The sequence below is a fragment of the Tenrec ecaudatus genome, chromosome 1 (assembly GCF_050624435.1).
Source record: "Tenrec ecaudatus isolate mTenEca1 chromosome 1, mTenEca1.hap1, whole genome shotgun sequence".
Classification (NCBI taxonomy): domain Eukaryota; kingdom Metazoa; phylum Chordata; class Mammalia; order Afrosoricida; family Tenrecidae; genus Tenrec; species Tenrec ecaudatus.
Window position 1 is genome coordinate 171,143,554 of NC_134530.1, and position 11,056 is coordinate 171,154,609.

An 11,056-nucleotide genomic window follows, 5' to 3' on the forward strand; every position below is an offset into this window, starting at 1 on the left:
TAACACCCATTTTATAGAGAAGGAAACGGATTCCCAGAGAAGTGAAACATCTTACACAATGTGGTGGAGTTCCAAAGCCTCAAAGGGGAAATCTGAAACTAGTCCATCTGACTCTCACACCGGCCTCTTTACCTTGAGAGGAAAGGCATGGTCTCAGAAGCCATGTTTCCCAAGATAAGAATTTGATCGCATGGGCTAGTCTGAAAAATTCAGGTTGTGTGGGTCTCCTCGGGCATGGCAGCCTTGGCCCCGGGTCACTATTAGAGTAACGGGGATTCCCTAACGCTCGATGTAGGGTGTGGGGAAGTTTTTCAGACACAGTTTGAAGGAAAAAGATTTCTAGGGGTAGGGGCTTGGCGGGGAGGGTGTTGTTGTCTGTCGCCAAGATACCCAAGGGTTTCAAAGAGATGCTGAATGATGGGAGCTATCTGCCCCATCTTCAGAGAGAAGGAAGTCACTTTGAGCAATCCAGAAAGCCCCAGGTGGCTGTCAGAATTTCTGGGAATTCAAGTGGGCCCAAAAGAAAGAGATTCTGGGTGCACATCAGTAAAACGTTCAGGAAAAAAAGAAAGAAAGAAAAGTGAAACACAAAACTGAAAGAGAGAGAGAGAGATGCTAAAGGAAAAGGTACTCTGTTAAAACAACAACAACAACAGGACAGCAAAAAAGGAGAAAGAAAAATGAAAGTCCTGGCACTGAATTTAGGTAGGCCCTGATTGTAATTTAAGATGTGCACCTGAGCAACTTTATAACCAGAGTTATAAAGTTTTTACTTTTGGGGAGCAATGTAATGCTTAAACGGGAAAAAGCCATCAGGTTGATGCACCCCAGTACCAGGGAGACAACCCGAACTTACGGGGACGCGTGCCGTGAACAAAGCACACACATTCTCACATGCACACCACTGCTCTGGGTCCCCATGGCCTCAGCCATGCAGGAAAATGCACTTGATGAATGGTGCTCAAACGTGGCAAAAATCACAAATGCAAGTCTTTTTCCAAACAAAATCTCATTCCCAAACCAACTCCTGGAGGCGTTAGGCGCTTCAGTCCACAGACAGCTGGACTCCCGTTTTTTGGGAAATGGGGGTCAGGGTAGCAAGTGTTAATAGCTACTACCAATGCACAAATATATATATATATATATAAAGAACCTCCACAATTTCTTCTATGAAGCCCAGTTTTATATTCTCTTACTAGATGATCTCTCAACTTCCTTCTGATGACAAATGCCCTTGGCTTAATTCCTGCATCAAGGACAGCCATGACCCTCCCGTGTGAACTGAAGACGCTGCCACTATTACCATACAGCTGCAGTTGCAGACAAAACAGCTCCACAGAAGTGTTCTGCTCCAAGGTCAAAGTGTACCAGCCTTCATCCTCCTTCTTGCTTTCTAGGATCTCCAGGGTCAAATTTTCCAGGTGAAATTTATACCCTTCTAGTTTGGGTGGAGAGCTTCCTTCAGATGGATTAAAAGATAGTATTTTCTTCTGGTAGGTGCTGCTAAGTGATGGTGTTTCCATGGTGACCAGGATGCGGATGCTCTTGCTTATGTTCTTACTTTTCCCTTCATACTCCAGGGGTAGCATTACATTGCTCCCCAACTTCTGGATTATCTTGGGACACTTCACTCGTTGTCTACCTATGGGAAGGAGGAGAAGAAAGTCTTTTGTCATCCAGGCCTTCCAGAGCTACATCATCTGTAGATCCAGAATGTCAGGCTGGAAGGGTCTGCCTCCTCCACATGGACCACAGTCCAGGGGATGCTAGGTCCTTCGTGGCTGTGGAAATGATCCGGAGGATCCCCATTTGCTTTCTAATATTTAAAAAATTCCAATGGAAATCTTCAACCATGCAGCCTAGAACGAAGTAGAACGAACTAGTGTCACTAACTACAACATTGGGTTTTCCTAGTAGGGGAGAAAATTCAGTCAATTTGGATCTAAGATATTTACAACACAAAGAAGTTAGATGGTTTCCCTAAAGATGCATAATGAATGCAAGGCAGAGTCAAGATGGGAATCCAGGTCTGTTAATGCCTCTGCCAGGTGTCTCACCACCATTGGGTATATAGAATAAAAGGTAAAAAAACAATGAAAGCTCTGAGTTTGTGAACCCGGGCGGGGGGTGGGGGGGTGGGGGTGGGGGTGGGTGGGGGGGGAGGGGGGCTCAGGAAGCCAGGAACATCACATAAGGTGGTGAGCGAAGAGAAACAAAGCCTGAGGGATGGAGGTCCACGTGCTGGTGAGCCCAGTGTTCAAACAAGCTCACCGCCCCAAAGCCCTACAATACTGAGGGTGAGAAATTATTTTAGTTGTCTTTGTCATAAAAAGCTGAGCTAGCAAAAAAAAAAGTGCAAAAACAAATGAAACAAACAACAAAACCCTGTTTCAACCACTGTCAGGGACCCTACTGCTGACAATCTAACACCTCTCTCCCCCTCAAACCACAACCTACTTTTCTCCCTCCTCTCTGCTGACGTTCTTGCATCTCTCTTCACTGAAAAGAGAAAATAGAAGAAACAGAACATTTATATATTACCACCACCAAATCAGCCCGCTGACCTCAGTGGACAGGTTATGCTCACATTCACGACCAGAGCCTCCTCCTTCCTTCACGGAGCTTTCGGTTCAAGTCTGCCCTGCAGCTCTTCCTGCCTCCTCATCATCAGTTTTCCACTGGGCTTTTGCCATCATGTTACCATCATGCTGACTGTTTACTAGAGCTTACTTTTGAGGACCAGGCTTGTGGAAGGCGATGGCTGACAGTGGGAGCCCTAGAGTCTACATATAGTCAGCCTCCATTGAATCCTCTGATAACTGGCTAGCAATTTGAAAAATTTTACTCTCAGGTGGAGTATGTTTGAAAGTAGCCTACTACCACTTCATTAGACAGCTGAGGGTGGGACAGCTTCGCCCTCAGGGACTCGCTTTGATGGGTTTTGGTGTGCGAGGGTCACATAGTTTTGAGTTATACCCTCGTTACTTGGTCAGAGGAACCCTCAGTGGTGTGGTGGGTTATGTGTTGGGCTGCTAATCACAAGGTCAGCAGTTTGAAGCCCCTCGCTACGCTGCCAGAGCAAGATGAGGCTTTCTACTCCAGTAAAGTTAGACAGTCTTGGAAACTCACAGTGGCATTTCTACTCTGCCCTGTAGGGTCACTATGAGTGTTAATTGACTCGATGGCAGGGAGTTTTTTGAACCTTGTTCAGAGGACCCTAAGCCAATCTTGTTTTTGTAACCTGCAAGAGTGCACACATCCCAGTCATGATCCCCTCTTCTGCTTCTTTAGTCCCTCCCACAACAGTGATGAATCGATCTACTCTCAATCATAAATTTGCAACACTTCCTGTGTTCTCTGTGACCTGTTTTCAGCGGCCAAGTTTCTGTGAATCTTTGGACACCAAATAGCCTCATGCTGATGGTCTCTCTCATCTGGACGATTTGTCTTTGTCCTCTTTAAGACGTAAGTGGATCTCTATGAACTATGTTTGAAGTCAGGGTTGCTTTTCTCCCCTAGAACAATGGCAAAGATCCTTTCCTGGATCCCAGACTCAACTCCAGTGACCTCCATATTTTTCTACTTTCCTTTATAGAATATCCCTTTCAAGCGAGCTCATTAATTTTGTTCCCGTTTCCTGATCTGACTTCTCCGTCCCAACTACAAACAGACGTTCTCCCCACTTACTGACTGGACACACCCTTGTCAAGGCTACTGTCTACTCCATCGTGCCAAGTTAAGCCCAGTCCTCGTCTTACTTGGCTTCTCAGTTTGAAGATTAATCACCCCTCCCCTGAAAGACTTTCTTCATTTGGTCCCCGGGAGACCACACTGCCGTGTTTCCTCCTCTTCCTTTGACCGCTGCCCTTCCTGACCTCTGATCACGGGAGCACCCTCAGGCTTGGTCCACAAGCCTCTTCCCGTCCCCATCTTCATTTATCCAGTGTCCAGGTGCCTGGGCTGAACTATTTCCAATGTGCTTACAGAATTACATCTGCAATTATTGTCTTTGCTGCACACCTCGTTGCCTTCACAGATCAGCACTACTAGATGCACAGGTATGTGATGATGGTAATGACATCATATCGTACCTGCTCCCCCACCATCCCCCTGGCTACTAAAGGACATTATAGTTATGAATGAGCATAAGAGAAATAGAGGCAGGCCCCGTGAGATGGATTGGCACCGTGGCTGCTACTATGGGTTCAAGCACGGGAACAATGGTGAGGATGGCCCAGGACCGGGCAGTGTTTCATTCTGCTGCGCATGGGGTCACTGTGGGTTGGAACTGACTCAATGGCACCTAATAGCAACAATGCTCACAAAGTGTGCACTTTAGGGGGGAGATGACGGTCCTCTGAAGACACTCAGAGCACTGGTTTTGTGAGGTGAGGAAGGAAGCGGTGTTTTCTGGCACGGGTACATTTAGACGAGCTTGACCCAGGGCAATAAAGGATTTCATTGCCTGCAGGGAGCGTTTGGTTTTTATTATCACCTCTTTTCTTCTTGATACCTTCATTTATTGCACCCTCCCTTCCCTCCTCTCTGTACATGCGGGCTGTCCGGTTAGTATTTAATCCTGGGAGAGAAGACTGCCGCCCTTCTTCACCAAGATACGAAGTGGAACCTGCTTGGGGGCAATGTGACGTCTGGGAGCGTGATTTCTGGGAATCTAGACTGCTGATGGTATGCCAGTCCTTTCATTTCCATCCTCTTTTTTCCATAAGTAAGAAATGCCTGGTGACCACGGCCTCCAGTGTCCGGCTCTGCTCTGCTCCCAGCAGTTCTTCCCCGGAGGTCAAAAGGGAATCTCAACCTTAGCAAATGAACTTGGATTCTAGAGCTCTCCCTGCAAGCAATAGCACAATCAACGTAACACGTTGGGTCGAAAATGTTGAAGTCATCTCTGACTCCTCTCTTTCTCTCATCATCCAACCTAGCACCCGATCCTATTGCATCTGCCTTCAAAATGTGAACGGCATCCAATCACTTCTCCCTTTCTCTGCCCCTGTCGTAACAAGCCTGGGTATTTCCATCGTCTACTTCGCGGGCAGAGTGATCTTTGAAACCATGTCAGAGTTAGTCTGTCCCCTACTTTTAAACGATGGGAGCTTCTGTGGCCACAAAATGAACTCTGAAGTCTTCCCCAGGGCTTGAAAGACCCCGCAATGCCCAGTAGTGAGGCCCTATCCCTCGCTCGTGGCACTGCTGCCATGCTGGCTCCTTGCAATTTCTCAAACTCGCCAAGAACATTACTATCTCAGGCCTTTGGTGTTTGCCATTTCCTCCCCCTGGCAATCTTCTCCCTTACAGATCTAGATAGCTTGTTCCTTCAGTTTAAGTTTCTACTTAAAAGTTTTATTTCCCAAATAAGGCCTTTCTGAGCATTCTATCTGAAAATACTGCAATTCTCCTTCTTATCACATGTAACACTTCCTGGTGTGATATGTTTGCTTATTTTTCTTTCCCCTGCTAGAAGACAATCACTTTAAGAATTTAATTTTTTTCACTGTTTTGCCCCCAGGAATTATAGTAGTGTTTGACATATGGTATGGCTTTAATAAGTAGTTATTAAATGTGCAAATGCTGAAGACTATGTTACCAGACAAAGCTCTTGTATTTGACGTTGCCTCACATAGGTGTAGTGAACTTTAACATAAGCTAACGTTCATAGAAGAAAGCACCCATGAGTCAGAGAGCACGTAGATTGTTCTGGTTGATAAAAAAGTCAGAAGAGTCAAAGAAAATCTTCTGTTTAACTAATGCAGCCACCTAGACAGGACGCAACTGACTTGTGGTTAAGATGAATTGTAGAGAAATTGGGTGAACTCGTCAAAATATTTTTGAGGTCAAAATGCTCTGACAGCCCAGCACCGTCCTGGGAAAGTAGATTCGGAGACTGGGAAAAGAGAAAATTCAGTCTACCGGGGTTGAAATCAGACTCGAGCAGCTGGGGTTCAGAATTGTTAGGGACACTGAGAAAGGCATGCGTCTCTTTAAAAATTGCTGCTAATGTGTCGATTCTAAGAGTGCTTTTCTCTGTTGTCTGGCTGATGGCAAATGCTGTTTTGTGGGATGTTTTTACTGTTGTGTTTAAACCAAAATAAATTGGAAAGGACATAGAACTTTTTCCAGGCACACTTACAAGTGCCCGAATGTCGAGGTAATGTGTTTCCTCTGGTGGTTGTCTACTTGAATTGTGGGCACAATACTCAATGGAATCATCTCTTAAGTCCTGGCCATAACTGTCCTTAAAAGAATGACAAAATTTAAAGCTACACGGAAAAGTAGTAAATGTCACGTGGTGTGGAGCCTTTGATATTCTGCACGAGGGCATCTGAAGCTCAAAAGAAGATGAGCAACTCTTCTATCACTGGTGTTTTAGACTAATTTTGAGAAGGAAAAATAAAAGGATGGAATTTATGTCCACTCCCATACCACACTCATGTCCTCCCTCCTTCTACTTGACTCTGCAGACTTTGCACCGTGGTTGCTTCCGGGACTTGGCCTTGGGGAAAGAGGAGATAGAGGATGATAAAACCACAGATGCTGCCATCCAGTTGATGCCAACTCATCGTGACCCTAGAGGACAGGGAAGAACTGCCCCTGTGAGTTTCTGAGACTGGAACTCTTTACCGGAGTAAGACGCCTCATCCTTCTCCCCAGGATGGTGAAGAGCTTAGAAAACCAAAGAAGTGAAAGGCTGAAGAAAGCAGGAGGGGCAAGAGTAATATAAAGGGGGCAGCTGAAGAGGACGGGTTGAGTGGTTGCATAGTTTCTGCACACTCAGTGGGGGGGGGGGGTGGAATAAAGTCTTAATCAGAAGAGCTGAGGTAGAGACCTTCCTACCACATAACCCACATTAAAAAATGTTGATGTAACACCTGCTTGCATGTGAGAGGCAGATCTGGAAGGAACATTGGAAATCATCCTCACCTAAGCAGAACTGGGAAAATAAGTGTGTGGGGAGTGGTGGTGGTGAGGGTGGGGCTCAAGTGGTTCGTAAAACCCACCAAGTGGAATCTATGCCCCTGAAACATCCTACTGCCTGATGCCTGGTTTTAATGATTCAGTCATTTCCAGTGATGCAGTCAGATCCTGTTTATCAAAGAGCCTGGGAAGCAAACGTTGTTGCTGGAAACACCAACTCACAGACACTCACATTCTTTCATAGATCATTCTGCGTAGACAATAGAGTGATTCACAAGGACCCGTGGCTACTGGCCTGAAATGAGTAGGATTTAGCTAACCCACTCATAAGGTCGTGTTCTCCTTAACGAGGACCCTTTTCTGCCGACCCTGAGACTTTCACGGGGGCTTGTGGCATCATGACACAACCTTTCCTTCAGGAAGAGTAAAGGCAGGACTGACGGTCCTCAAGTTCTTCTTGGCAAACCCAAGGCCACAAAGAAAAGATAACTTGTGTAAGGCTGCTTTTTAAACTGTAGCTCGAGTGGGGTATTCACCTCTTCCTTGCTCTTGCTAGACCTTTCGATCTGAGAGGGTTTGCACTTACTGTGCCACAACCTGAAAGCTCTAACTCCCCCCTTTTTAAATCTAATTACTCCACCTTTCAGGTATCAGTCTTGATAGCTCTTCCTTAAGGAAAGCTTCTATGTCCTCAGCTTAAGGTTCCCTGCCAAATACTCCCAACACACGGCATCTCTTCTTCATGTCACCCTGTTCAACTCCTATCGTCCTAACTCCATTATAAGATCCCACGGGCAAAGGCTCTTCCCTTGGAACGTTCACAATACTTTACTCATGCGTGTGTGCGGAGTAGCCCTCTGCAGGCCAGCCCAAAAGCCAACCCAAAAGCTATTTGTGAAAATATGCCAGAAACAGGTTCATGCTTTCAGGGAGAAGAAGGAGTGGGAGGGAACGACAGCCTCCCTTCCCACCTACTTGTATGGTTCAGGTTTTATAGATGTTCATGTGAATCTCCTCCAATAAACTACTTAACAAACTGTTTAAGTGAGAACTTACATGAGCATAAAAAATGTTTCTATTCACTTTCCGAACTCAAGGAAGGATCGAGTCCTTTTAAACATTATCAATGTTTTCATTTAAAACATTCTATGACACGTCTTACATATCTCAACTGTAGATAATGTATTCCCATGTTAAGTCTGGGATATGAGTGCACATTTTAGCTTCCCCGCCTCAAGGACAGCCTTACTCCGTTTCCTTCACTGAGACAGGAGTCTCTGAAGTCACGCTGTGTGAGAGTAGACCACCGTGTGCTTCTCTCTTTGATTCCAAAATGGTAACAGTAACAATAACAATATATATCTCATAGGATCGGGATAAGAATCAAATGAGTAATGCACCTAAAGGAGTGGCTAGGATACATCAAACGCGCCATGCCTACTATTCTTTCCATTCAATAAATATTTATGGACAGACCCTCCTGTACCAGGCATTGTGTACTGGGAAGAGGCTGTGGGTTATTTATTTTTCATACATTTTGACAACTATCTGATACCTCATGTGCCCTCAATGGGTAGTTGGATGGAATTGTCCAAATTATTTTGTGGATGAAACCACATAGCCAGGATGTTCTGAGTCCCAGTCAAAAGCTGGACACAGGGAAGGTGATGACATCATCCTATTGTAGGAAAACTTTCAAGAGCTGAAAGTAGACTGTCTACAGCCTGGGAGAGAAAAGGCCACTGAAGAGTCAAAGGTAGGCCAAGCCTAGCACCCACCCACTTGTTTCTCACCCCCTTTGTCTCCCCCAGTGTGTGTGTGAAGGGGCTGGGGAAATACAATATCCAACCGGGTGAAATGGAAATCCATTTTAGTGTGGGTTGGGACATGCAGACTTTAAAATTTTTAGAATGCTGATTGGGGGCTGGAAGGTGAGCAGAAATAAGAAGAGTGGGTGTGCATTTTACAAGAATTTAGGATTCTTGGTTGAGTAAATCTGTCATGGTTGACTTGTCTCATTTGCAAAACATTTTTGCCTGGGTTTTATTGGGGTTTCACATTTTAAAAATAAAAACACAAAAGCAATTTTGTACATAATTCAGAGAAGAAGGCAGCAGGCAAGGGAAAGAGTAACTGCCTAGCGGGTGGATCCCCTGAAGGGCGGGGGCGCAGGGGCGCTTTCTCACTAACCATCGAGGCCCAAACCCTGAAGTAAAGCAGCTATCAGTGGAACCTGGAGAAGCCTTCGGCCATGAGAATAAACAGTCAAACGCGTACAGAGAGCAAAGCTCAACCTACACTTTGACCCAATCACACTCAACAATCACCGATGTCTGCAGGAACGGTGTTCTGTCACGGAAGCCTTAACGTGCCTTGGGTTTTCTGATCCCTGAGCCTTATTCCTTGCCTAGACCTCAGGAAGTTAAGAGGCATGATGGCCTGCAGCAGGGATTCGGGCCCCTTGAGGAATTGATTCCTCTCCTGGAAATCTGGCAAGAGACTGCCCGCATCACAGCTATCCCACATCCCTAGCAGCTATCTCGGGGCTTTTCCTAGAAAAGTCTATAATGGATTTGCGGTCGTGAAAACCCCAAGCCCAAAACACCCTGGACCTCAGGAGTTCCCCCCTTCCCTGATTCCACTTCCACTCCAATTTGCCTCTCACACCCTAACTGAAGCCCCAAGGCATGTAAAGCAGAAATGCATTGACTTGACGGTCCCTCCTACCCAGCCAAGGAGCGCTGGTGGCCTAGTGGGTAAGACGTTGGGCTGCTAACACCAAGGCCAGCCATTTGCTGGAGCCAGGGAAGGGTGAGGCCTTTTGTTCTTATGAAGAGTTACAGCCTCAGAAACTCACAGAAGCAGTTCTACTCTGTCCTATATGGTCACCATGCGTCAGAGTTGACTACTCCTACAGCCAGTCCGAAGTCCGCTTCTGGTTTCATCTTGTCCCCCCCCACCCCACCCCCCGCCCAATTACCATTCCTCATAAGCCTGACAGGAGGAAACAAAGAACATTATCTTGCCTTTGGGGGGAAGACAAGGCAAAAGACAGGAGTGGAATCTAACGCTGAATGCTTTGCTATTTATCTGGCCAACTGCATAAGCAACACAGACCTAGAGGACTCCAGATTTGCATTTCCCACTTATTGTAACCAGTCCCAGGCTCCAAAAATCTGGGTCTTTCCCCCTTGTTGTGACCTTGGACGTTCTCTTCCAGGAAAGTAGCCGCTAATGACCACATTGAGGCCACTGTCATTTCTTGGTTGGAGACCTGAGGTTTTCACTTCTACGTCCTCATTCCCACCCCAACCCTTTCTTTCTGGTCAGTTCATGTTCCTAGTTTGTCTGCCGCTTTGCGTATGGCTCGTCCCCAGGCCAGAGATGCAGCTGTTCCCAGAGCCTCCTCCCTCCAACTTCGTCTCTCTTACCCAACTCTTTGTAGAACTATACCCCAGCAAAACCAACCAGTCCATTGCGGCTTTTATCAGCCTCGAGTTCTGAGAGACTGGTCTGAAATGTGACCAGTGCCTTTGGATTTGGGATCTCACTGTCCCTGAGAAATAGAACTGGTGGGGCTGAGCCTTGATCAGAGCGCAGGAACCCTTAACGTTCCTTCCTCTTGCCAAGAGGCGAGAGAATTCAGAGCCAGCCCCCAAGGAAGAGACAGGTGGCCACAGCTCCCAGCACCTGCACCTTTTCTCCCCCACAGGGCTGTGCTGGCTCCTGGCAGGTCACGATGCTACCCAAACCCTCAAGCCGATCAACACTCACCTGTTCCACTGCTTAGCTCAAGATCCAGGAAGAGAAACAGCAGGATGTACAAGGATTGGCGTCCCTTGAGATCCATCAGCCAGGGAGGAGAGGTGAGACAGCTTGCGGGGTGTCTGCTGGCTGCTCATAGACAGATACCAGGGCAGCAGAGCTACATGTCAGTCAGTGCTGCCTCCGCCTGCAAGTCTGTGTAGCAGCTTCCTGTCTTACTGGGACTTTTTCTGTGTCTTGAGGATTGCTCATCTCCTTCAAGATCTTAAATCACTTTGCTATTCTCAAACGCTATGCTACGAGTCAGGTGTTCAGACTACTGGAGTCAGGAAGGGGGCTGAGCCAAGTTACCTCAACCAAG

General features: G+C 46.6%; 1 protein-coding gene across 1 annotated transcript in view; it reads right to left on the bottom strand.

Moving 5' to 3' along the window:
* The window catches only part of SLAMF1 (signaling lymphocytic activation molecule family member 1), a 52,926-nt gene extending 42,146 nt beyond the window's left edge, over positions 1-10,780 (bottom strand). Inside the window, exons 1-2 of the mRNA XM_075540443.1 lie at positions 10,701-10,780; positions 1,304-1,638 (exon numbers count right to left, since the gene is read on the bottom strand). Coding sequence (XP_075396558.1) covers positions 1,304-1,638; positions 10,701-10,780 — 415 coding nt within the window. The remainder of the gene's footprint in view (positions 1-1,303; positions 1,639-10,700) is intronic.
* Positions 10,781-11,056: the final 276 nt, after the last annotated feature.